The sequence below is a fragment of the Rhineura floridana genome, chromosome 8, assembly GCF_030035675.1.
Source record: "Rhineura floridana isolate rRhiFlo1 chromosome 8, rRhiFlo1.hap2, whole genome shotgun sequence".
Taxonomy (NCBI): domain Eukaryota; kingdom Metazoa; phylum Chordata; class Lepidosauria; order Squamata; family Rhineuridae; genus Rhineura; species Rhineura floridana.
Genome location: NC_084487.1, coordinates 21,398,889 through 21,426,604, shown reverse-complemented (window position 1 = coordinate 21,426,604; position 27,716 = coordinate 21,398,889). Strand labels below are relative to the sequence as shown.

The 27,716-nt window shown below is 43.1% G+C and overlaps 1 protein-coding gene across 13 annotated transcripts in view; it reads right to left on the bottom strand.

Annotated features, from left to right (window-relative positions):
- Window positions 1-1,138: 1,138 nt before the first annotated feature.
- Window positions 1,139-27,716, bottom strand: part of SLC15A5 (solute carrier family 15 member 5) — a 69,253-nt gene continuing 42,675 nt past the window's right edge. For 8 of the 13 annotated variants that reach the window (XM_061638488.1, XM_061638490.1, XM_061638485.1 and 5 more), the window contains 4 exons: window positions 21,834-22,022; window positions 20,086-20,217; window positions 5,608-5,716; window positions 1,141-1,651 (listed from right to left, as the gene is read on the bottom strand). In XM_061638488.1, coding sequence (XP_061494472.1) covers window positions 1,504-1,651; window positions 5,608-5,716; window positions 20,086-20,217; window positions 21,834-22,022 — 578 coding nt within the window. In that variant the 3' untranslated portion in view covers window positions 1,141-1,503. Of the gene's footprint in view, window positions 1,652-5,607; window positions 5,717-20,085; window positions 20,218-21,833; window positions 22,023-27,716 lie in introns of all 13 variants that reach the window. The other 5 variants (XM_061638492.1, XM_061638491.1, XM_061638493.1 and 2 more) reach the window with 3 other exon arrangements.

Sequence of the window (27,716 nt, the reverse complement as noted above, 5' to 3'; positions counted from 1 at the left end):
ATGGGAACCAAAACACCTCCAATAGTGACTTTTCTGAGAATAACCTCAAACTCCAGTCAGCTGTCCAGGTTTTCCCACAGTCCCTGAATCTGCCCAATGATGAATCTGAAAGGGAACTCCCAGAAAACCTTGCAATTATCCTTGCAAATCACAATGCAGATCGTTCAGGGACCTCACCCATATCAACTCATAAGCGACCAATGCTATTTGCTCCCTAAAAGGTCCTCCATTGAAGAAGGCTGAATGTGCAAATTGCTCAGCAATGCATCAGAACACTGTCCCTTGCAGCCTGACGGAAGGGGTGGGGCTCTAGTAATCATCAAGCCTGGATAGGTGGTACCAGGACTCAACTGATCTTTAGATTTCCTCAACATCCTGCCATCTTCAAGAGCTATCCCAGACTTTCAATAGTTCAAGGCTGAAATGATGCTTTTAGCAGGGGACATGGGTTTTCCAAGCCCATCTTTGGGTAGAGACACACTTACTGTTCTGCTGGTTCCAGTGCATCTCCACCTCTTTTCTGAAAATGGGGGCACACGACACTAGTCAAACCCCACCTCTTTTTACTGTAAACCCTGGTGGGAGCGGCTTGAGTGCATTTTGAAAAAATTAGCTTCAAAGATATTTTGCAACTGATTGGCAGATCAACCCATTCCCCCTCCAGGTGTGGCCAATGGAAAAGCTTTGCTATAGGTTACTAGTGCGTTCACAGCCTTTGTTGCTGTTGTGCAAAGCAGTGATGGGGAAGGGAGTTGCAGGTGAGAAATCAACAAGTGGAGGGGCTGATTTTCCACCAGCCAGGTTTCTGATCAGTGTTTAGCAGTCAATTGGGTAAAAGCCAGGTGTACGTTACAGTATGTGGGGAAAGGATCAAGCACCCTCCTGCTGCTTCTCATGTGCAAGTGCACTTCCTCCCATTGCTTCTTTGCACACCATCAGCAAATACAGGACTGAGTGTTTGCTGAAAAGGCATTGTTCCACTCAAATGAATTATTCATTTCATCATCATCACCACCACCACCTTCCTGACCCTTTCTGCTGCCTGTCACTGCTCCCAGTCATTTTCCCTGGACTTTGCTCCGCAGCCACAGATTCCCAGCCTGCTGGAACAGGAGACTTGTACCATATTGTGTTGGAAGAGACTTTATTATATACAAAAGCCATTTTTAGAGTGAACTCTTTCTCACTCTCGCTCTCACACGCACGGAATGTGAAGGTATAAGTAGTCCTCTTGTCCCTTTAAAAGTTATTTCACATGTTGGGAGGGGTCTCAGTAAAGGGAGGGAGGCATAAGGAATTGCTAAAGACCAGGCTGAAGTCTGGATGCTTTCACAGAGATTTCCAATATATCCATCTATGTAGACATGAAAAAAAGGTAAACAAACCATTTATTGTTAAGTCAGTTCATAAACACGGAAAGGAATGTATCATTAAAATCTGACAGACAATACTCCAATGACTGACTACACCGCGTGCGCAACCAGTCATTTTCAGAGCAAGATTTCATAGGAGAGTCTCCATGGGAGACAAAGGAGAGGGAGAATCCAGGATGCTGTCATAAAATATAAGCGATTTCTCATGCTGTAAAAGTTGCTCTTGAAGAAGACTCCCTCTGAATCCTTCGTCGTAGTCTTGCTGAAGATTGGTGTACCTGCAAAACAAAAACAGATCAAATCTCCACTGAAGTGCAATATAATATTCAGGCGTACCAGCCATCTTTAATGTCTTCTGAAGTCCAAAAGAGAAAGAGGCAGCGCTGCCTTTTTTTGGGGGGGGGTATATAATGAGGTTCCAGTACTCATATGTTATTAAAAGTTCCATTGGTGTCAGCACAAAATGGCTACTGTGGGCAGCAAAAAAAAGAGGTGCTGGTACTCTGTACCGGTGAGTACTGTCACCAAAAAAGCCCTGGAAAGAGGGATGCATCGAATTGCCTTATATGGACCATCCATCCTGGAACTGTGACTGATAGCTGCTCCTTGAGGTTTCAGGCCCTGCTAAATAAGGTGGGGCTTCTAGGGACTGAAGCTGGGACCTTCTGTATGAAAAACACACCCTCGTTCCTGCTTATGTAAGCGTTAGTTCCAAAGATGTTGTTTAAGCCCATCTATGACAGCTGCTGTAATATTCTGGACCACTCTGCTCAATGCTCCAGTTCCTATTACTGTAGTACCGGGATGGGGAAGCAGTGTCCCTTCAGATGTTGTTGAATTACAGCTCTCATCATCTCTGACTGTTGACCATGCCGGATGGGGCTGATGGGAATTTAAGTCCTGAAACTTCTGGGAGGGCACCAGTTCCCCATCCCTTTTCTAGTGTGCTGGCATGCAGCCTGCAACCCCTGGTTTAATTTCACATGGTCCTCCTCACACTGTGGGCTCACTCTTGCTCTCTAAGCCACCCCTCAGGAAATGGCTGTGTGTGTGGGGGGGGGGGAGGGAGAGAGAGAGATGCAGCTGTTACATGTTCCCAGACTGCTGCAGCTGCCCCTTGACCTTCAGTATTTTATGACACTGTATTGTATTTTCATATTTTTCCCCATGTTGTTTTGAGTGTCATATACTGATGGTTTTATTGTACACTTGAGTTGTGCAATGCTTAGAGGGTTTTTCTTTGCTTTTCATTAAGTGGTTTAGAAATGATCTTAAATAAATAAATTTAATGTTGAATCTAGGTGGGGGAAAATGCCTTGCAGTGAGTCACAAAGTGGGAGGATCCCAGAAGCTGAGGAATGGGGTGGAAACATGGAAACAGATGGAGCTAAAATGAATGATGGAAAGGTGTGTGTGTGGGGAATCCTCCTGCAAGCCAGCTGTACAGACCTGTGTCAGACAGGTGGAGGCTGAGGGGAGAGATGGGGTGGCACCATGAGAGAGTCAGAGAGCGCTTTGCAATTCATTAATGCTCTGCCCACTTTTGGCTCTGGCCCCGCCCACCACCACCATGTGCCCCCCAACAGCTTACTTCTGAAGAGTTCTGGCCCTTGACAGGAAAATGTGTTCCCTTCCTCTGCTCTCTTTCTAGCTCCAGGCAGGCCAGAGGCCAGATCAGAGTTCAAGGACACATTCCAGCCAAGCAGAAGCACTCAAAGAAGATGCAAAGCAGGGCCAGTGAGGGGAGTGGCCTGGGGAAAGGGGGTGTGGCCAGGGAGGGGTGTGCTCTGGAAAGAGTCCCAACAGCCAGATGCAGAAGCTGGAGGGGCACATTTGGCCCCAAGATCTGAAGTTCTCCACCCCTGTCTTACGGTAATATGGATAGCTGAGTCTTGCAATGCTGAAGCAGCCACTGGATGGATTTTTCTACAAAATGTATGCCACCCAGAGAATCTTAGCTATGAATCTATATATATTATTGGGTGTGTTGGGATGCAACTGCGCCAGCTGGGACTTTGTACAGGGAAAGTGTAGATAGAGAGGGGAACCTCCTCCAAACTTCCTAAAAGTGTCTTACTATCCTTTGACCTCTGTGCTTACCTTCCTTATAATAGACGGATACTTTTAGGGTATCCTGACTCTTCACTTCCTGACTCCCCCATCTTTGTTGATTGACAGAGAGTGAGAGCGAGTGAGCGAGAGAGCGAGAGAGCTTTTTGTTTCTCTCTCTGCTGAGATCAAAGGAGCAAGCATGGCTCCCTTGCATCTCCAACTCAGTGAGCTGGAACTGGGAACTTTTTCATCTTTCCACTTCTTATTTTCCATGACAAAAGTCTCTGTGTGACTGAAACCCAAGGGAAAGCTGCACATGCAAGCCTTCAGCATGCATCTACCTTCCAGGCTGTGTGCTAACTCAACTAAGTTAATTCAACATATATACTGCTACCCAACTAAGTTCTCATACAGTTTGCACAGACAATAAAATACAAAATACGTTTTTATATATACAAAAAGCTTAAAACCAAGACATAAAACAAAGCAGCAAGTCCAGCGAGCCCCACACACTCCAAACCACAAAGCACCTAAAACAAGTACAACCTGCAGAAAACACAGCAAAGGGCAACTTCATGCAAAAAAAATTATGAAGCATCCAACAGATTGTAATTACAATAAAAACATTGGGATAATTAGAAGATCTTCCCCTGTTCCCCTAAAAGATCAGAGTGTAGGTGCCTGGCAAGATTTGGAGTGAGGTGTCATTGATATGCAGATGACACCAAACTCTTATCTCTGTGTTCCATCTGACAGTTGAGGTGCTGGACCGGTGTTTGAAGGCGATGATGGGCTGGATGTGGGTCAGTAAATTGAGGCTAAATCCTGAAAAGACAGAGTTGTTAGGTGTCCAGAGTTCTCATGTCTGGCAAGTGAGGAGATGGCCTGTTTTGGATGAGGTTGCGCACCCCTTGAAGGAGCAGGTCCGCAGCTTGGGGGTACTCCTGGATCCAGCGTTGTCAGTGGAGGCTCAAGCGGCCTCAGTGGCTAGGAGTGCCTTTTCCCAGCTCTGGCTGGGTCACCAGCTTCAGCTCCTTTTGGACAGAGATGACTTGGCCGCAGTACTCCATGCTCTAGTAACTTTCAGATTGGATTATTGCAATGCACTTCTGCATGGAGCTGCCCTTGAAGACGACTCGGAAACTTCAGCTGGTCCAAAATGCAACAGCCATATTACTGGCTGGGGTTCCCTTTACATCTTGTATAAAAAAGGTGTCCCTGCACTTATAGTGCGAGTCATTTCCGACTCTTAGGGTGACAACTTGCGATGTTTACTAGGCAGACCGTATATATAGGGTGGGATTGCCAGTTCCTTCCCCAGCCTTTCTTTACCCCCCAGCATATGCCGGGTACTCATTTTACCGACCACGGATGGATGGAAGGCTGAGTGGACCTCGGCCCCTTTTACTGGAGATTTGACTTCCTCCTTCCGTTGGAATCGAACTCCGGCCGTGAGCAGAGCTTCGGCTGCGTTACCGCCGCTTACCACTCTGCGCCACGGAGGATCCTATACATCTTGTATAACCCCTGTTTTAAAACAGCTGCATTGGTTGCCAGTTCATTTCCGGGCCCAATTCAAGGTGCTCACATTATTATTTAAACTCCTACATGACTTAGGTTCCAAATATCGGAAAGACCACCTCTTCAAACCCTCTTGGGTGTTGAGATCAGCAGAGGGGGTCCTTTCGGTAGTTCCACTACCCGTGGAAGCTCGGGGGCTCGTGGTCCAGGAGAGGGCATCCTCTGCAGTGGCCCCTATGTTGTGGTTTGTCTGGCAACTTCACTGTAGAGTTTTAGGTAAAAGCTGAAGATGCACTTCTTTACCCTGGTCTTTGATACCTGAGACGTATATTTTTAGGACCCACCCATTTTCATGATTTTAGGTTTTAATTGTTTTTAACACTGTATTTTAAGGTTGTTATAACCTGCCTTGGACATTTGGGTGAAGGGCGGGTGATAAATGTTAATAATAATCTCTGATGGAGGGCATTCCATCAGCAAGGTACCACCACCAAAATGGCCTTCTCTGTGTTCACTGCCTGCAGTAGAACCTGGAGAAGGCCCTCCAAGGGAGATCTCAAGCATCTGCTTAAAAGTGCTGCACCTTACACGAATGTTTGTTCTGTTTAGGCTGATCTTACAAAGTGCCAAGATTTCATGTGCTTCATATCCAAGAACTTACCTGTGTGAAATGCTCCAGTAGCCTAAAGTATTAATCATCATTAATGAGGCCAAGAAAAAGTAAAATCGCTCCAATTTGCCCTCATTTAGATTATTTGGAAACCAGTCACCTATTTGGGAAAAAGGAAGGAAAAGCCATATTGAAAGGAATTCCAAGAAACCAATCAAAGAAACAGATTATAGTTAGGATCTGTCCATAGGGAGGGTAGAGAATGGCACATGCCTCAAATCCCAGAGGGTCTCTTGACTCAAATCATGAGACTTGCTAAATGACATGCCAATTTCAAAGGCTCACAAATAGGGATGAGGAAGGAATTCGTTTCATCGGCTTTTCACAGTGCATCAATCCAATCTACTGCTCCCAAACATGTTTTCATATCAGAATGTGACTCCCAGTCAGATTACGCACGTCTTTTGATTTTGCAAAGCATTTTTGGTGAGCAAGCACTGTGCACCAAAATACATATGCCACCCAAAAGAGCTGTAAAACTATCAGATCAGAGTGCCAGTAGGGATGGGGAAGAAATTAATTCACTTTGCATTTAAAGTCGAATCTGTCAAATTCGCTCTTTCCAAAACAATATGAGCACCGAAACACAGCCATCCTTTGAAATCCACCCTTATCTGAACTTTGCAATGCAGTTCTCCAACCAACCACACAAAGATGCACGTAGTAAGGAAAAATGTGCATAAAGATGATATACTAATGAAAATAACATACAAAATGCATTATAGTAGGAGAAAAGGCTTGCAAAAATGTGTACAATAGTCAAACCTGCATACAAAAATGTGTTTATTAGGAGAACGCTGCACAAAAATGCTGAATTTTTTTTAAGAGGATCTAAAAAAAATCACAAAAATTTGCAGAAATGTGGAGACCTGAATTAAAGACTGGGAAAATTAGAAACTGAGAGAACAGAAATTGACAGATCCTTCCATCCCTAAGTGCCAGTGAGGCTTAAACAGGGCAAAAATTGCTGCTCAGTCCATCTCTAGCTTCATAAAGCCTCCAGAAGTATCAACAGCTTACCAGGGCTGGCCCAAGGTATTCTCCTACCTGAGATGGAACAGCAAATCTAGAGGATCTTTTGTTTAGCTCTTTACTGTGTTTCTTATTAATTTTCCTTGTATTTTTGGAGCTGATTTTTATGTGTAATGTTCGATACTAAACATGATGCTCTATTTAGTTCCCTGTTTTTTTTGGGGGGGGTATTTGCTGTTTGTTTAAGAAGTTTTAACTCGCACTGTAAACCACTTAGAGTTTTGTTTAAATATAAGTAAATATAAGTTGGGGTATACAGTGCCCAAGACCAGAAACTTTGTTTTGGCAGCTGGGGCAGAAAATTCCACAAGCACATCTCCTCCTCTCTGGCAGTGAAAAATACAATCATCATCATCATCAACAACAACAATTTATATCCTGCCCCTCCTTCTTGAAGGAGCTTTGATGGCAAACATATCAACAAAACAATTTAACAAAACAAGAAAGCATTCTAAAAATAGAAACATTCTAAAACACAATTAGTTATTTCATCAGTGATCTCTGGGCTGCCAGGAACAGTCCCCTTCAGCCATCAAATGCCTGGGTAAACAGAAGTGTTTTCAAATTCCTCCTAAAAGTCAACAGTAAAGGAGACAGATGCACCACACTGGGGGGGGGAGCCACTAATGAGAAGGCCCTGCCAACAGCAACAGCAAATTGCTGCCCATGAGAATGGGTACTAGGAACATACCAAAGTACACATAAAGACACTTTATGTAGCACCTGTAATCACGCATGGCAAATGCATGGACAGCAAGGTGTTCAGCTGCTGGGGGCATTGGTGGCAGGGAGCAGGGCTAGACTGTGTGATCTTGGAAACCCTCCCCCTCATGCTCTTTGAATGCACTCATGCATGTGTGTGTGTCATCTCAGCTCATTTGCTATCAAATTAGAATAACTTACAATCTCAAAGCATCTCATTGATCTCAATGCATGCAACAAGGAAAGGGTAGGGGAAAATTCTAGTATGGGGACAAGCAGGAAAAATTTTTTTTGGCCGGGGACGTATTTGGAAATCTAAGAGACTGTCTTAGGGACCACAAAATGCCCATTTCACAGCAGGAAAACATGATGCTCAGACCCTCCCCCCGACAACAAGGAAAACGCCTACATACTCCCCAAGACAAAGAAAACACAGAAAAAAGGGAGGCATCCCTCATAACCAAGCAACAAAAAAGCAAAACAAACAAACAAAAAAGCCAACACCTTAATAAAAACATTAACAGGTGCCAAAGGGTGTTTTGAGGGTGCCCTGGTGCCTACAGATGCCACTTTGGAGAATCAATTGAAATCTTTTATATACAGCTACATCTGCAGTGCTAATCACAGTAAATGCATGAAGGAGAATTGAGTGTTTACTCCTGGATACGCAGTAGAAACACTGTGTGTCATTTTATATTTGGAGGCGCTTGACTTCTCTTCCTATTTTACAATGTGTACCATTTCTGTATACACAATTTCTGGAAAGGTGTCATTTGTCCTTTAGAATCAGGAGAAACTCTGGAGGTTCCCCTTGACTGGAAAATGTATGCAAACTAGTTTTGTAAACCACTTTCTGCTAAAGGCAAAACTGGAGTTAAGGCATCAGAAGCGTACAGGGGGGAAAAGAGAAAAACGTTTCCATCTGTCTCTTGGAGGATTGCAAACATTCCTTTGTTAAGCAAATTTTTCTCCACCAGATCAACAAGAATAAACTGTCAGGTGCCAGCCTGGCGCCAGTACAGTTTGCTCTCTTGGTTCCTCAGACAAAAACTGCCTCCATCTGTCAGACAGCAGCACAGCAGTGCTGTCTCCTCCATGCACCGCATCCTACTCTTCAAAGATGCAACAGACTGAACTGAACTCCCAGAGCTAGGCTTAAAACATATCAAATTATATGTCAGCTGACTGAGCTCCTAGGTACTATAAACTTCCCATTTTAGTAGCTTATAAACTTTTAGAGCCATCATTCACAATCAAGTAGCTTTTCATTTTACACATTCCAGCGGCTGCAAGGACTCAAGGAGAGCAACTGTATCTGACGGAAAGGAAGGGTTATATATGGGTCCCTGCGCTGTAGCTCGGGATGAGGGAGAAATTCGAGTCTGCTTGCATTTCAGTGAGAAATGATTTCATTTGCAGTTTTCAGAGTGCAATCGAAACACAGCTATCCTTTGAAATTCGTCCTACTTTGAATTTTGCAATGCAGTTCTTCAATCAAGCAATATGTAAGAAAATGCATGTATCTGCGGAAATTGTGGGAACAAAATGCATATTAGGGAAACATACAAAATGCATTATATTTGGGGAAATTGCTTGCAAAAAAATTGTATATTGGCCAAACTGCATACAAAAGTGTGATTATTAGGAAAATTTGCACTAAAAGGCTGTTAAATTTTCATGAGGACTTTATAAAAAAAAAAACTCCACACATTTCTGCAGAAATGTGGAGAACTGAATTTAAGACTAGGAAAAAAATGAGAAAATTGACAGAAACAGGAACTGATAGCTTCATTTATCTCTAGCTAGAGCTCTTTCCATTAGATCCAATAGATAATGGCTAGGGATGGGGGAGGAATTAGTTTGGGACTGAGCTGATACCCTTGAAGCTGCTTGCAGATCAGAAGGCAACTTGTGACTCTCAGCAACTGATATACAGAGGCATACCTTCTCTGATAGTGCAGATAATATAGCAGTCCTGACTAGTAATCATTGATAGCTGTATATTTTATAAATTTGTCTACTCCCCTTTTTTAACCATTCAAGTTGGTGCCACCACTACATGTTGTTGGACAAACAATCTGGAGGGCATCTGGTTGGGGAAGGCTGAGCTAGGTGTGGATAATTTATTCAGGCCATAGTCAGGTCAAAACACTACCTATTCAGGAACCCCTTTTTTAAAAAAAGGAAGAGAGTGTGAGGGTTTATTTTGTTTTTGCTGCTGATGCTTTTAGCATCCTTTTGAACTGTGTTTATGAAATGTTCTAATTTGTAGGTTTCACAAATTTTACATCAATTTGGTTGTTGTTTTAATGGAAACACAGCTTATGGATGTTCTAAATAAGAATTTTTTATTAAAAAAACCTGTCTAAAGACAACAATAAAAACAACAGCTACCAATCAATCTAGAAATTAATCATGAGAAACATGTTTTGTTTGGTTTTAAAAAACCAAATAGATAAAAATGAGTCATTGTAATCAGCCACCCAGAATATGGAAAGATTAATAATATTCATAATATTTCCAAAAAGCAAGGGAAGTAGAACACTGGTGAATCTCAACAGGGAGTACGTCCCAGAGTCCTGGAGCCACAGCAGTGAAGGCCCTGCTCCAGCATCTCAGCTTCTCCCTATCTCCTCAAGGGACAAACTTTGACGAGAGCTCCATATAGATGAGGGGAGATAATTTGGGAAGAGTTTGTTACTGACATACATAGGATGCAAATTTTGAATGGCTTCATAAAGTAAACTACAGGAATACCCCGCTATACGGACCTTCACTTTAAGGACACTCGCAAATACGGACACACTTACAATAGCACCATCCCCCTGTTTACGTATGCTCGCTTCACAAGGACACTTAACCTTTAGTTGTGGCCTGTTCTTTCGGTGCGTGGGGGTGGTAGAAAGAGCCGCGATCACGCGACCGCGATTCAGCTGGGAGGCGTGGTGGTGCAGCAGCAGAGGTGCCGCAGCGCGGCAGCAGAGGCTTTAGCGCGGGGCTTTGAGGCTCTGCGTGAAGGAGAGGTAGCACAGTGGCGGCACAAGTGAAAAAAGGTAGTGCTTCACTTTAAGTACATTTTTGGTTAACATACTCGCTCTGGACCCATTGCGTACATTAATGCGGGGTATTCCTGTAGAGTCCAGAAATTATGGTTCATACTGAATTTGTTTGGGAGAAATCCTTGATGCTTGCAATGGGTCACACACTCTTAAACTATAGGCCTGTAGTGTGGGGACTAACAGGTGGGCAACAAAAGTGGGTCCTGAGAGCCTTTATGCTGACAAAGAGGCTTAGACTGCAAGGCTAGAAGGACACCCACCATTCACTACTCTGTGGTTTGCAGATCTCACTACCATTTCTACGTTTGAACACATGGCTTATAGTTGCCAATCTCATTTAGACGTATTTGGACATATGAACTGCTTATATTAATGTAAACATTTAAGTGAGGATTGATGGAATACTCTTATTGTTTATGTTAGTTGGAAACAGTCACATCTTTTTCCCCTTCTTTCCTTCTGTTATATTTGTAATTTCTTAAAAAATAGAGAGCCAGTGTGGCGTAGTGGTTACAGTGCTAGACTACGACCTGGGAGACCAGAGTTTGAATCCCCACATAGCCATGAAGCTCACTGGGTGACTTTGGGCCAGTCACTGCCTCTCAGCCTCAGAGGAAGGCAATGGTAAACCACCTCTGTATACCGCTTACTTCATAGGGTTGTCATAAGTCGGGATCGACTTCAAGGCAGTTTATTTCATTTTCAAAATATAAATGATCTCACATCTGAATTTTCAGCAACTGCTTAATTCCACTTTAGGAAAGAGCTGGTAGCCAGTATCCATCTCGGGATGAATGAGAAGAGTCTCATCACAGATAATAATGATAATTTATTTCAGAATTTGCATGCTGCCTTTCAGGATAAAGCCTATCAAGGTGGCTCATATCAAAACAGAACATAAAAACAATGCTACAACATTCATCACATACTAATAAAAAAACCCAGTCGTAACTTTAATCCCCCCCTGCATTATAAAGATTTAAAATACAGAGTACCACACACATGTTAATTAAAAGCAGTTTTGGGGAAAAGTGTTCAGAGTCCACTTAAAAGGTAGTAAAGTAAAGACCCAATGTACCTTCTTACAGATGGAATTCCACAGATATGGGGCCACCACTGAAAAGGTCTTTCCAATACCCACAATCCAATAGATCTTGATGGGAGGTCCATATGCAGGGCGTTTGAGGTTGATCTTAAAGCCTGTGCAGCTTCATATGGGTTCAGATAATCCTTTAAATAATCTGGACCCAAACTGTTCAGGGCTTTAATGGTTACCACCAGCACAGGAGCATAGGAAGCTACCTTATATGGAGTCAGACCTTTGGTCCATCTAGCTTAGTATTGTCTACACTGACTGGCAGTGGCTCTCCAGGCTTTCAAACATTGGGTCTTTCTCTGCCCCATCCAGAGATGTTGGGGATTGGACCTGGGACCTTCTACATGCAAAACAGATGCTCTGCCACTGCACTACAACTCTTCCTTGCACATTAAATTGGGCCCAGAAGCAAATAGGAACCAACGCACCTGGCACATTGCATGCATCACCTGGCCCATACAAGCATCTGAACAGCTAAAGTTGGTACCTGTTGAAGTTTCTGGACAGTCTTTAAAGGCCGCCCCATGTAAAGTGTATTACAATAGTCTAGCGTGGATATGATCAGGGCATATATGACTGAGGCAAAATGGAGTCAAAAGGAACCAGTTCAGGCCAGTCTCCTTTACTCTTAGCCTCCAACCCAAACCCATCTGTACATATTTGCACTGCAACTTTTAGAGAAACTTATTTCCATAGCAAGTAGCATAGGGGGATAGGTTTTGTCATGTGTCTCATTAAAATGTCAAGGGAGGTATAAAGAGCCTTAAGAAATCAGTTTCCTCAGCTTGTACTGAAAATATCACTGTCACCCGTCATCTGTTTGCACTCATCAAATTTCCAAGAAGTCTTATTTTATCATATTCACACCATCCTTCATAGATACATTTAAAAAATGATTAACGCCACTTAAGGCTCCGGGTGACTATCTTATCCACTTTGCCAGCAAAACACAACTCTAGACTAACAAGATGCTGCAGGATGCAAATGAGGTTTAAATATTCTAGTTTGAAACTTCTTCAAAAATTCTGTGCCACTAAGGATCTGGGAAATGTGGGCTCCAATCCACAAATTGGTGTGTCCAACCGAATAGATGGGCTTTGAGAGCCAGCTATTGGCTAGCATCACTTCCATAGTGGGGCAACCAGCCTACAGTTAACTAGAAGCCCTTCTGCAATGCACAAATGCATGAGTTAGTCTTCAGCAGTGGTGACTGGTGTCCTTTGGGACTGGTAAGGCAGAAGACAGGGAGATCAACATACCCTGGGTTGGTTTTAAGTAAGAAATTAGGCAGGTGAGGTTCTCTGAAGATAGACTGAGGTTGGTGGGGCAGTGCCTAGCCTCCACTGCACCAAACTGTTATCACTCAGCCCTGCCCTCTCCCACCTACAGCTTGCATTTATGTTTACTTTGGCCCAAAACTAAAGGACTTTAGTCACAAAGCTCAACTGAAATGAATGAGACACCAATTAGGATTATGGAGTTGGAGGGAATCTTGTGGGTCATCTAATGCAACCCCTTGCTTGATGCAGGAAACCCAGAGCTAGAGGATCCCCAGCAGATGGCTTCCCAACCTCTGCCTGAAGAATGCAGCTGAATTGCTATGACAAGCAAGAAATTTCAACTAACATGGAATCAAAGTTTGTGCTTCTGTAACTTAAGTCCATTAGATCTAGTTCTGCTCTTTTTCTTCTCCGATATCCACATGAGGTTTCCAGAGTGATTTAACTATCCATCCCTCTTCCCAGGGATCTCTGGGAATTGTAGCTTTGCGAGGGCGAATGGGGGTCTCCCAACAACTCTTAGCATCTTTAACAAACTACACTTCCCAGGATTCTTTGGGGGAAGCCATGGCTGTTTAAAGTGGTATGATGCTTCAGCCCCTTGCACAGCCCCTTGAAAGTTCGGACTAAAACCCAGAGCGGATTCCACTGCCCCACCGTCATGGAGCCACCAGCAGCCACTGGCCTCATCTATGTAAGTTTATTTATCACATTATGTTTTATCCCACCTTTCTTCCAAGACTATGTATAACAGGATGGGAAACCTTTTTCAGCCCAAAGGCTGTATTCCTTTCTGACAACGTTTTGACATCCACAGGTAGAGCCAGAGGCAAAAGAAACTGAGCAATTAATGTAAAATTTACCTTTGTCACACACTCAAAACACATCTGTCTATGCTCTGTCCAGACAAGCATGAGGCATATCAGAGTTCAAGGACACATTCAAGCCAGGCAAAAACACTCAAAGAGGGGGAAAAGCAGAACCAGTGAGGTGTGTGGCCAGGGAGAGTCCTGAGTGCCAGACAGAGAGGCCTGGAGGCCCTGAGGTTCCCCATCCCCAAGATTAATTTCCAGTAATGACAACAGAAGATTTATGTAACTTTAAAGTTGACAATGAGGACATGGAACTTGTCAAGGATTATCAATACCTCGGCACAGTCATTAACCAAAATGGAGACAATAGTTAAGAAGTGAGATGAAGGCTAGGGTTAGGACTGGGGAGGGCAGCTATGAAAGAACTAGAAAAGGTCCTCAAATGCAAAGATATATCACTGAACACCAAAGGCAGGATCATTCAGACCATGGTATTTCCGATCTCTATGTATGGATGTGAAAGTTGAACAGTGAAAAAAGCGGATAAGAGAAAAAGCAACTCATTGGAAGTGTGGTGTTGGAGGAGAGCTTTGAGCATACCATGGACTGCGAAAAAAAGAAATAATTGGGTATTAGAACAAATTAAACCAGAACTGTCATTAGAAGCTAAAATGATGAAACTGAGGTTATCATGCTTTGGACACATAATGAGAAGACAGGATTCACTAGAAAAGACAATAATGCTGGGGAAAACAGAAGGGAGTAGAAAAAGAGGAAGACCAAACAAGAGATGGATTGATTCCATAAAGGAAGCCACAGACCTGAACTTACAGGAACTGAACAGGGTGATTGGTTTATAACAGATGCTGTTGGAGGTCGCTGATTCATAGGGTCACCATAAGTCGAAATTGACTTGAAGACACATAACAAAAAACGTTATCCTCACTATAACTCTATGAGGTGAAGAGATGACAACTGGCCCCCAAACACCTCATGAGCTTCACGGGTGTGTGATGATTTGAACACAGTTCTTCTGGGTCCAGGTCCAACATTTGAATTATTACACCATAATGGTGTCTATGCACACACTGCAATACCTGAAAACACAAACGAGCCCCCTGTCTCGATTCTGTTTTCCTTCTGAAGGGCCTCTACAGGTTCAGAGTCCCAACTCCTAACTGCATCAAAGAAAGAAAGAAAGAAAGAAAAAAACCCCTTATCACTCGACACATTTTCAGTGCAGAAAAATGGTGCCATGTTAAAATTACTTAACGTGTAACATTTGCAACTCACATATACACACTCCTACGCCTACACCTAACTTGGCACCTCGGGGAGATTTTTGACCTTAACATTTAGCAAAGAGGAGAGCAATAAAAATGATAAATTAATTTAGAGGAAAAAAGAGGAGAGAGAACAGTTGGGAGTGATCAGGTATTAGGCAGTTGGACATAAATTCTCAAATATTTAAATCCACAGAGTAGATTCAAAGACAACTCCTCCTCAGAGTTACTGATCCTTCTTGCCCCAGCAAATGCATGTTTCCTCTGCTTGGGTAGGGCTGTGGTTCAGTAGGAGAGCATCTGCTTTGCATACAGAAGATCCCAGGTTCAATCCCCAGCATCTCCAGGTAAGGCCAGGAAAGCCTCCTGCCTGAAATCCTGGACAGCTGCTGCCAGTCAGTGTAGACGATACTGAGGTGGATGGACCAATGGTCTGACTCTGTATAAGGCAGCTTCTGATGTTCCTTCAATTCTTCCCTCTTCCTGTTTCCTAGAGATAGCGCCAATGTCTTTTTACCAGCAATGGGGAACCTGTGGCCTTCCAGATGTTGCTGGACTACAATTCCCACCATCCCTGACCATTGGCTGTGATGGCTGGGGCTTATGGGACCTGGAGTCCAACAAGACCTGGACGGCCACAGGTGTTGTTGCTTCATACAGATCTTTGAGGAGGCCACATTGGGAATACTCTGTACAGTTCTGGGCACTGCACCTCAACAAGGATAGCGTAGTGCTGCAAGAATTGCTGGAATATGATCAGGGGTCTGGAACAATCCCTCTACTAGGAAAGATTACAACATTTGTGACTTTATAGCTTGAGTAACGGGAGAGGGAAGTACCAGATGTTTATCAATTAGTTATCAGTTAATAGAAGTTGATCAGCTAACAGAGGTTTGTCAAATTGGTTAACTAGTTAGCGCAATTATCAAATGTAAATTAAATTTTTATGAAAATGTGAAAATAAAGCACCTACTGCTTGACACTTGCATTCATTGACCAGAAAGTTGGAATCTTCTTAGTGAGCAATTGGGTCAAAGGCTACCTGTATGTTATTCCTCATATCCCCACAAGTAAAAACAACTTGAGCAAAGATGGCTGAACTTTACTGGCCCATGGGCCACATTACCTCCTTCCCACCCCTACAGTGACCACAGGCTAGCAGTGGGGGGTGGATACCCCACAGCTCACACAAACACATTGCATGCACACCAGGATGTAGATTGCTTCTTCCCCCCATCCCCACCAGAACAGCAATCTCATCCTGATCGCATTCCAGCGCCATGATTAGGATGAACATGTGGAAGGATAGTGGAGAAAAAGAGGTGGCTTGAAACAACAGTAAACAAACAGATTGTTGACAAAGTTGGGGAAATCTTTAGGAGACACCCCCCTTTTGGGCAGCTGGATTTACTTATTTATTTATTAAATTTATATCCCACCCTTCCTTCCAGAAGGGGCCCAGGGCGGCAAACAAAACACTAAAAGTACTCTAAAACTTCTTAAAAACAGACTTTAAAATATATTAAAACATCTTAAAAATATTAAAACAAAACATCTTTAAAAAACATCTTTTTTAAAAAAGCTATAGACCGTGGCCCACATGACAGTTGAAAATTCAGGACAGGGGCTTAGAGGATCCTTAAGGGGATTGTAGCCATTGTAGCTGTGGCTATGGCTTAAAGTCTAAGGCCACAGCTATACCAAACATTTATTTCACATTAAAAACAGCCATTGCTTTCTCCAAAGAATCCTGGGAAGTGTAGCTTGTGAAGGGTGCTGAGTTTTGTTAGGAGACTCCTGTTCCCCTGACAAAGCTCTAATAGCCAGAGTGGTTTAACAGTCAGTCCCTCTTCCCAGAGTATTCTGGGAACTGGAGCTCTGTGAGGCGAATAACAGTCTCCTAACAACTCTCAGTACCCCTCACAAACTACACTTCCCACGTTTTTTTGGGGGGGAAGCCACGGCTGTTTAATGGGGAATAAATGTGTGGTGTGGATGTGGCCAATAAAGTAGCTGTTGGCACCACTAGCTGCTAGCCACATTAATAGGCTCTGGTCTGCTTTGGGACACTACTCCGGCACAACTCATAGGTCACATCTGCACCATAAATTTAAAGCATTATTATACTACTTTAACAGTCATGGCTTCCCCCAAAGCATCCTTCAAATGTAACAGGCAGATGTGGCCTCACACAGGAACCAGTGTTGGTTTTCGTGGCTGGTTACAGTATCACACTAGGCCCAGGTTCAAATCCCCACACAGAGTCACAAAGCTCACTGGGTGACCTTGGGCCAGACACACACTCTCAGCTTAATTTACCTTAGGCTGAGGAAGGGTTGTAGCTCAACAGCAGAGCATCTGCTTTGCATGCAGAAAGTCCCAATTTCAATCCCCAGCATCTCCAGGTTGGGCTGGGAGAAATCCCAGTCTTAAAATCCTGGACAGCCACTGCCAGTCAGTGTTGACAAGACTGAGCTAAATAGACCAAAGGTTTGACTCAGTATACGGCAGCTTATATGCTATTTTTAAAGGGCTATAAATGTTCAAAAACCAACACCCAGAATTCAGAGATACTTTAATAAGTATTAACAGTTTTCCTCGTATGTATGTGGATGACTAGTTTGCAGTGTTGGTTAGAGAAGTAGCTCAAATTGGGTGATTCAAGAGCCTGGTGGTACTTTCACAAAATTGCTTCACATCTACTTAAAAATAATAATGTATAAACAGATAATGATCCCTTGCTGCAAGCAGTTCCTGGAGCTCTTAAAGCATCACCTCCTCCAACATTCCACCAAATGATAAAATTGCTAAACTCCGGGATGCCTCACAGGTTAGTGCAAAGACACAAATTCACTCCCTGGAACCACACCAGCATCTTAAGATGATGTGGAAATGTAATATCAGAAGGGTTTCAGAGACAACAAACCAGCATCTTTTATTTCTGTAAAAAAGGAGCGAAGCAGACAGAGTTGCATATGGAGATGCTCAAGTTGCTAGACTAAAGAGCAATGCAATGCCCCGTGCATGTAGAGGAAGAGGTCAAAGTTGGAAGATGATGGGTGGAAAAACACAGGAACGTAGGAAGCTGCCTTAGACAGAGTCAGATCATTGGTCCATCTCGCTCGGCATTGTCTACAATGGCTCGCAGTGGCTCTTCAGGGTTTCAGACAGGGAACATTCCCAGCCTTACCTGGAGATGCTGGGGATTGAACCTAGGGCCTTCTGCATGCAAAGCAGGTGCTCTTCCACCAAGCTACAACCGTTCCCTAAATCCAGTATGGCACAGAGAGAACTACTTTAAATGCACTACACTTCCTGATTAATTTGAAACATTCTCACTTACAAGTGGGGAACCCCCAGGCTCCTGTTCAGGACTGTCCCCAGAAACCCCTTTCTCTTCCCAGGCCACACCCCACACGAGCCCTGCTTTTGTCTGGCTGGAATATGTCCTTCAACTCTAATAATGCCTCTCGGTTGCCTGGATGAATAGAGAGGGGTATGAGTCTGTGTAGAAACAAACCTACCGTACAAAGGGGAAAGCCACATTGATTTGTCTACTTGTGCCTCTGGTCTTGCATGCCACTGAAGGCTGCCCAGAAGAGAATGTGGTCCTTGAGTTGAAAAAGGTTCCCCACCCTAGTACTAAACCAGATCCACAAAAACAGAATTAAGTGACCACCAGTTAGTTGAAATTAGAAAACTTTTGGGTTCAGCTGATGCCGACTGCTGCTTGTTCTTGAATACCACCCACCCTCCTACACCATAGTGATATTTGACGGGTACTGGTCTTTTTAGTAGAGATTGCCATTCCCTCACTTTTGTGTGCTTTCTAAAACATGTGTTTCTATATTAAGCTGCAATTTTTAAAATATTTAAATGTACATTTGGATACATTCAAACTACCAAGAATTGTGGCGCAATATTTGGAGAAGTGCAAAATCTGTTGACAGTTCCAATCTGTATATTAATCTAAGACAAGGGTATCCAGTGTGGAACAGCCATAGATCAGTGGCAGAGCATCGGAGTTGCATGCAGAAGGTCCCACGTTCAATCCCTGGCATTTCCAGGTAGGCTGGGAGATACTCCCTGCCTGAAACCCTGGAGAGCCACTGCCAGTCTGTGAAAATAATACCGAGCTAGATGGGCCAATGGTCTGGACTCAGTATGAGGCAGCTTCCTATGTTTTATGTGGTGTCCTCCCAATGTCAACATGTTGTTGGACTCCAACCCCCATTAGGCCCAGCAAGCATGGGAAGTGGTCAGGGATGATAAGGGTTGTAGCCCAACAATACCTGGAGGGCACCATGCCTGTGAGGTGCAGATCAAGACATTTTCATATAGGGATTTGGAAAGATCAAATTCCTAAAAACATGCTTAGGCTTTAGTCTAGGATTAGCAGAGCGTGGAAAAGTTACTTTTTTGAACTACAGCTCCCATCAGCCCCAGCCAGCATGGCCACTGGATTGGGCTGATGGGAGTTGTAGTTCAAAAAAGTAACTATTCCAAGCTCTGAATTAGTACTACTGTTCTGGACCACAACTTCCATTGGCCTCAGCCAGCATGGCCAATCTGGAGGGCATCAGGTTCAGGAAAGCTGGCTTAGTTTCTTAACATTGGCATACCTTGCCATGGCAACGTAACTGAAATGCATCTAATCGGAAACTTCTACTTTAGAGCAAAATAACTGAATCTAAAACAATGCAGGATGGGTAAAATGAATGCACATCTTCATACCGAATATGCACTTGGGTTGGTTTTAGATTTTATAAGAAGCACTAAGGAAAAATGTATTTTCTGGGTTTTGCTCATTCTCTTCCTAAATCTGTTTCAATAATTCTTTGGCGAATAACTGTTCTTTGTACATACATATATGAAAAATCATTGTGGTCTTGCAGCGTAACATGAGAATGCCAAGCTCATTTTCCAAGTGGAACAGAATGAAGCCTTGCAAATATATAAATGAATGCCTTACACACTAATTATTCTACCTATCAAAATAGGAATGATTCATTACATTTTGATGAATCTAGCTGCAACTCAATGACCTATCTTAATCATAAAAAGAGATCAATAAACTGCTGGCAGCTACACTTTGTTATGTGCATCTGATGGACATCAATAGCCAAAAGGAAGAAGGCAAAAATTTCTATTGGGATGGGGGGGAGGGAAGATACCAATCTTCACTATGCATAAAGATCGCTTTACCTTGTGAGCCAGCGTAAGCTGCTTGAACAAGAAAGGCCTCCATAATACAGCCAGCTCCATTGAAGAAAGTCAAGGCTTGCAAGGCAATTCCACGAATTCTGCCTGGCACAAACTTATACGTAATTAAGGAACCTTTGAAAAAGCAAGAAAAGAAATGGGTATGAAGGGAAACTGCAGCTGGGATTGCATTACCATTACCTGCTACTGGGGCTGAAATTGCATAGCACATGTTTTGTTGTTGTGATGTGCCTCCAAGTCGATTATGACTTATGGAGACCCTATGATTAAGCGACCGCCAATAGCATCTGTCATGAACCACCCTGTTCAGATCTTGTAAGGTCAGGTCTGTGGCTTCCTTTATGGAATCAATCCATCTCTTGTTTGGCCTTCCTCTTTTTCTACTCCCTTCTCTTTTTCCCAGCATTATTGTATTTTTCTAGTGAATCCGGTCTTCTCATAACGTGTCCAAAGTATGATAACATCAGTTTCATCATTTTAGCTTCTAGTGATAGTTCTAGTTTAATTTGTTCTGACACTCGATTATTTGTCTTTTTCGCAGACCACATTTCAAATCAGTGGATTTTTCTCTTATCTGCCTTTTTCACTGTCCAACTTTCACATCCATACATAGAGATCGGGAATGCCATGGTATGAATGATCCTGACTTTAGCGTTCACAAGTTAAATGAAGCTACACGGAATGCAAAGGGGAGAGAGACAAGAATGTGTCACCTAGAGATGGCATCTTGGGGTGTAACTTCCTTGCTGTAACTTGTAACCCATCCCATAATGAGCCTTTAGAAAGATTACATTAAAATGGACAGGGACCCCATGGCCTTCCGGGCTGTTGGACTACAACTCCCATCAGCCCCAGTCAGCATGGCCAACTGTCAGGGACAATTGGAGTTGGAGTCCAACAACATCTGGGCCTGCATGGCTGGTGCTGACCTGTGACAGGGCCTTATCAGTGATGGCTCTCTGTTTGTGGAATGCCCTCCCCAGTGAGGTGCATCTGTCTCCAACACTAATAACTCTTAGGAGGAATTGGAAAACAGTCCTGTTTAGCCAGGTATTTGATGGCTGAATGACTCTGTTCCTGGAAGCTCAGATATGATTGGATGGAAGAAAGTTTTGCTCTGCAATTGTTTTTAGAATGTTTTTATCTGCAACTGTTGTTTTTTTAGAATATTATAAATTGCTTTTAGAATTTTTGTTGTAGTTAAATTGTTTTGTTTTTCTGCCCAAGGTCCTTCAAGAGGGTGGGCAGGTGGGATACAAATGTATCTCTCTCACATACACACACACCCTTCCCAACACTGTTTTAAATCCGTAGTGGGTGACCCGTAGTAGGAAGACCTCCAATCTTAAACGTATCACTGAACAATCACAGAAAGGGATATTTGCTTGGCTATTGAGTGTTGGGGGTGGCCTCTCTGGACCTGTAATACCCTCTAGCATGGGGCCCCTGTCTTTAGCTAAATAGACAAAAAGTCCAACTGGGGGTAGCAAATTAAGAATTTTCTCCTAACCACAAAGGACATTGTTCAGTGAGCAGTAACCACAAGGATGACAAATTAAACTCTTTCCAATCAAATGACAAATGAGCCTGCTCAAAAAAGCTGTGGAAGAGTACCAGGGGTAAAGGTTCTGATGGAAGGTATTCTGGCTGTCCCTGTTCAAACACTGCCATTCTGTGCTGAAGTTAGTTGATCTTCAGACTAGAAAAAGGAAACAAAAAGGCCTTCTTACAGGTGGGAGTTGCCAGAGCTTCTGCCAAACCAAGCAAGATGTATTGTGGAGCCAGATGGATGCACGGCATGGAGGAAACAAGGAGAACTTTGCCTGAAAGGGTCTGTTCCACCAAAGGGAAATGCTTCCTGTACACCTCAAAAAAACCAGCAACCATGACGGAGAGGGTGGCAGATGCATAACCTGCAACTGGGTACAAAAAGGCACAAAACAAGTATATAACTACTTATAAAAATATACATTGTTTGCTGAGTTACACCTGATATACTGGAGGAAAATGAACCCCCCCCACACACACACTCCGTTTTGTACTCTAATATTAGAACTCAATAGAATTTTCATAATCCTTGATTTTCAGCCTGCAAAAGACCATTTCTTACCAAACATGCTAACTTTGTTCACATGTTTACTTGTGTGTAGGCCACCCATGTCTAGCAGCAATGGTGGCTGGAGGCTCCATGTCAGTGGGGCAGTGGAATCCACGCCAAGCTTTAGTCTGAACTTTCAAGGAGCTGTCCAAGGTGATGAAACCAATCCCCAAATATCTTGGACAGCTCCCTGAAGTTTAGACTAAAACCTGGAGCAGATTCCACTGCCCCACTGACAAGGAGCCGCTAGCCACCACTGGTTAGCAGGAGTGGAATATACTTCTGGCCTTGTTCCCAAAGATTGCATCCCCAGAGTCACACACCTTCATTATCAACCCCCCATTTAGAGTGGGGGGTTTAGTGGTAAGACTGGGTGGTGTAGTGGTTAGAGTGTTGGGCTAGGACCTGGGAGACCAGGGTTCAAATCCTCACTTGGCCATGGAGCTCACTGGGTGACCTTGTCACAGTCTCTCAGCCTCGCAGGATTGTTGTGGGGTAAAATGGAGAGGGAGGAGAACCATGCATGCCACCTTGAGCTCCTTGGAGGAATGGTGGGACACAAATGTAATCATCATCAGTTATACTTTTTCAAATATAATTGTTAACTAAACTAGCTACGCTTTTACATTTCTTGTAGGTATTATCTTGCATCTATTATCCTATATTCAGCCAGAGGACAGAATTAACCATTTTGGGGTGGTTTTTTTCCCTTTTCAGATACAGCACTTGGGAAGTTCATAGCGGCTAATTTCAAATTCAAAATGTCAAAATCCACCAGTTAAGTGGAACAATGCATTTTTCAACCGTGTAAAAGGTATGTTTAATCTTACTTCCAAAGTTTTTTTTTAAAAAAAATCTTTCCACATGGCAAAAAATAAGATAAAATCTAAGGCTGCATACACATCATACATTTAAAGCACATGACTTCTCCAGAGAATCCTGGGAATTGTAGTTTGTTAAGAGTGCTGGGAACTGTAGTTCTGTGAAGGGTCAACCACAGTTCCCAGAATTCTTTGGGGGAACTCGTGTGCTTTAAATGGATGGTGCGTATGCTACCTATCTCTTATGCTTCTCCGCTTATTACTTTCGGCGATATGTGAACAGCACAGAGGTTTTAAAGAGAACCCTTCACATGGGCAGCAGCTCTTACATAGGAGCTGTTTGCAACCAGGTGTCCTGATATAGCAGAGATCCTTGGGCTTCATCTTCAGGTCAGGGTGACATGGCAATAAGACAACAATGCTAGGGGCCGGGCCAGAGGTGCACCTCTGCTCCTGCTCCCAGTAAATATGGAAACACAGAAAACCTCATAATGAATCAGGTCAGTGGTACATCTAGCTCAGTATTGTCTAGACTGAAATCTCCAGTTTTCAGACAGGATTCTCTCCTAGCCCTACCTGGAGATCCCGGGGATTGAACCTAGGACCTTCTGCATGCAAGGCAGATGCACTGCCACTGAGCCACGGCCCGTCCCCACTAGGGCTTAGGTCTTCCGTCGCCTCTTTCAACTGTTTTTATTAAAAACCATTTATAAACTGCTTAATAGTTTTTGAAATCTCTAAGAGGTGTCCAACATAGAAAACAATTATCACTAAAACAAAAAGGCAATTATCAAACGAGCAAGACAGCAGTAGAAAATAATTAATAAGCACAGTCAAATGCGGGCAGTGTGGTGTGGAGAGAGCCAGTGTGGTATAGTGGTTAAGGTGTTGGACTATGACCTGGGAGATCAGGGTTCAATTCCCCACACAGCCATGAAGCTCACTGGGTGACCTTGGCCCAGTCACTGCCTCTCAGCCTCAGAGGAAGGCAATGGTAAACCCCCTCTGAATAATGCTCAGCATGAAAACCCTATTCGTAGGGTCGCCATAAGTGGGAATCAACTTGAAGGCAGCATCAGGCATCGGGACTTTCAGATCAGCCCAGCTAAATATTTGTTTTATTAACATCATTTGTATATCATCTTTCGTTTCAAAGAAATACCAAAGGCGGTTTACAGAACAACACACACGCAGTATATGACAGCCTCTAACAATAAAAATTATATCAGTAACATCATAATGAAATGAAAGCACATAAAAGCAAAGAGAAAAACAGGAATTGGGAGGATTTAAAGAAAGGAAAAGGTGCAATCTTATGTGTCAGGAAAAGCCTGGGCAAAAAGTTATGTCTACAAAACGTTTGAAGCAGCTCATGATTGCTGCTTCATATATGGCAAACGGCATTGCATAGTAAAGGGGCAAAAGCAGAAAAAGCCTGTTTTCAGGGCACCACTCTATAATATCCTGTAGGGTGCAGTACTGTAAGCAGATATTCCCCAGATGATCTAAGCGATCTTACAGGGGCAGGTGGTGTTTTCAAGATGCTGCTTCTTGCACACATATTTTTGCTCGCTTAACATTGTTTTCTTTAATCCACCAGGCTTTCAACCATTTCCCACTGATACCACTTTTAAATAAGACTTTTCAACTCTTTTTCTCCCACAACCAGTTTGATTCTGTCTTCCACAAATGAGTCTCTACACATTGAAAAACGGAAATGGTATGACATCACAAGGTGACAACCTGACACCTCTGCATCAATGAGCGCCTCTACAGAAAGCCACAGGTCAAAAGAAGTGGCAGGCCGTTCTTGTGGTGGTGGGTCAGAGCTCCATTACATGTCTAGATGCAAATTTAGAAACGACTAGAACAAATTTAAATAGAAATACATCTCAACATAGCGGAGAAGACTGTGGCCAGGTGACCTATGTACCTACATAGCCCAGGGGCAAACCGTTGACACTCTCCCTTACAGGGTGGTTCATGATAGATGCTCTTGGAGGTCACTGATTCATAGGGTTGCCATAAGTCGTAATCGACTTGAAGGCACATAACAACAAAAATATTTAAAACCAGACAGCTCTTCAGAGGATGCCTCCAAACAGAGGACTGTCCTCTGAAAATCCTTCAAAAGCAGGACTGTCCTGTGAAGCAGGACACATGCCCACCCTATGAGACCCAGGTTCAAGGATCTGCCATTTTATTGACATTGTCTTAGTAAAGAACAGAGACCAAACTAATTGTAGCAACAAAAAGGGGGCAAAACACTGTGATACTTTACTGAAGTAGTTAAGTTAGCATATACACCTTGCCAATTCAACTGGCTTCAAAAAACATAGGAATGTAGAAAGCTACCTTATAGTGAGTCAGGCCATTGGTCCATCTAGCACAATACTGTCTACACTGCTGCTCTCTGGGATTTCATACTGGATTCTCTCCTAGCCCTACCTGGAGATGCTGGAGAATGAACCTTGGACCTTCCACATGCAAGGCAGATGCTCTACCACTGAGCTCCAGCACTTCCCCAACATATCGAGAACCCCTCTGGATCTGTCCAAAGGCTTATCTAGTTCCAGCCTTCTCTTCCCACAGTGGCCAAGCCGAAGCTGATGGAAAGCCCACAAGTAGGACGTGAACACAACAGCACTTTCCACACTTCAACTGCCATTTAAAGATTTACTGCTTCCCATCCTAGAGTTGGCGTATAGTCATAATGACTAGTAGCCACTGAATACTTACTGCATGACACCTACTGAAATGTTTAACATTTCCAGCTTTGGCAGGATCATTAGATTTCAGGACTTCCAAGATGTAACCTGAAGAACTACCAGCACTGCTGTCTCAGTGTTTTTTCCTGCAGTTCAGTCGAAATATTATTTTGCTTTAAATCCCGAGTAACTGCCACCTGCTGTTTCATATGCTTCTACTTTGTACAAAGCTTAACAACAAACTTAATTAGGCTAATTCTAGTCAGATTAATACTTCCTGTCTTTCTGCACTGGCTGCGCCACATGCTATTGGGGTCCTGAATTAAATACCAGTGAGTACAGGAAATGTTGATTTCCAAGTGCGTGTGTGTCTTAAACTGCACGGCAGGATGGGAATAGTTGAAAATTGGATGAGCACTCCAGTTGTTAAATTCATGCAAATGGGAATGGATCTCTAAATAGAAAAAGTGGTAGACTACCCTTTATTCCAGAAATACACACTAGCTAGAAATGAGGACATTCTCATCTCTTCCCTGTATTGCAAACCACAATCCACTATAGAGGCAGGCCAGACACACAAGTATTTAAGTTAACAGTCCAAATCAGTGCTTCGAAGGCTTGCCTTATTTTAAATGTATTTATTTGTTCAATTTCTATCGCCACTCTTCCGCCCAAAGGAGCCCAGGGCAGCAAACACACAAGTGCAATACAGATGGGGGCTGAGAAAGAACTCTACTTAAAAGGCTTGTTGAAAGGGGAAGGTCTTCAGTAGGCACTGAAAAGGCAACAGAACCGGCACCTCACTAATATTTAAGGGGAGGGAATTCCAAAGGATAGGTGCTACAACACTCATGGCCTGATTCTTATATTGTGTGGAATGAATCTCCTGATGAGATGGTATATAAGGGATGGTCTTTCAGGTATCCTGGTTCCAAGCTGTATACAGCTTGATACACCAGAACCAGCACCTTGAACTTAGCTCAGTAGCCAATTGGCAGTCAGGGCAAATCTTAAAATAGTTCTAATTCAAGTTCATCCTGTCCCAAAAGTTTGAGTTTATCCTTTTACAAAAAGAACTAGTTCAGTGCAAGTTCATCAAAGTGAACTTTTTAGTTCATAAAATTTCTTCTTGGGCAATTTTTTTCACCATTCACATTGTTACAAGCTCCTGTGGTAAAATATGGGGGCCAAAGGTAAACAAGACAGAATGTTAACAGCTGAAGCTTTCCCCCAAATCGTATTTCCATACTAGAAAAGGCTTATCCTGCTGAATTTGTGCCAGTCATGCAGCAGTTAGGCGCAAGGCATCATTTCCTTTGTTCTTGCACCTGTAGTCACTGCAAGCTGCTCCTGTTGGAAGAGTGAATCCCTTCAGCAGGGATGATAGAGACAATGCCTCATATTCCTTCCTTCTGATTGTTCAGCAACAGTGACTAAGTGTCCTTAACAGCAGCAGTGCCTCCATATCTGCTTAATAAGCTTCAGAACACTGCTTCTATGTTTTGCTTTCTAACTTTCTTTATAAATGTCGGATTGACTTCTTTTTAAAAAAATGAAAGCTAAGAGACTGGACCTCCTGCTAGGGGGGGAAGGGAAGGGAACAGACATGAAGGTAAACTAGAAATTGTTCAACATTCTACCCACAAATGAAGTTAATTCACCTCTAGTTCACCAGGCAATTATGGGAATTATTTTCAGGTGTAGTTCAGAGATTTTTTGTACTACTATCAGTGAACATTGCTCAAGTGAAGGAGTTCACTGTGAATACTGATCAAAACACTTAGTGCATATTCTCTGTGTAATCTTTAGAGCAACCCTGTAAATAGAGATAGATGTCAATGTTGGCTTCTCTAGTCTTTAAGCTCAGTTTTGCTGCAGTTCCATGTGTTTCCATTTTTTTAAAACAAAGATCCTCATGAAAATTTGTCACATTTCATTATCTATAAATTTGTATTCTGCTCACTACCAAGATATACTTCTAAGCAG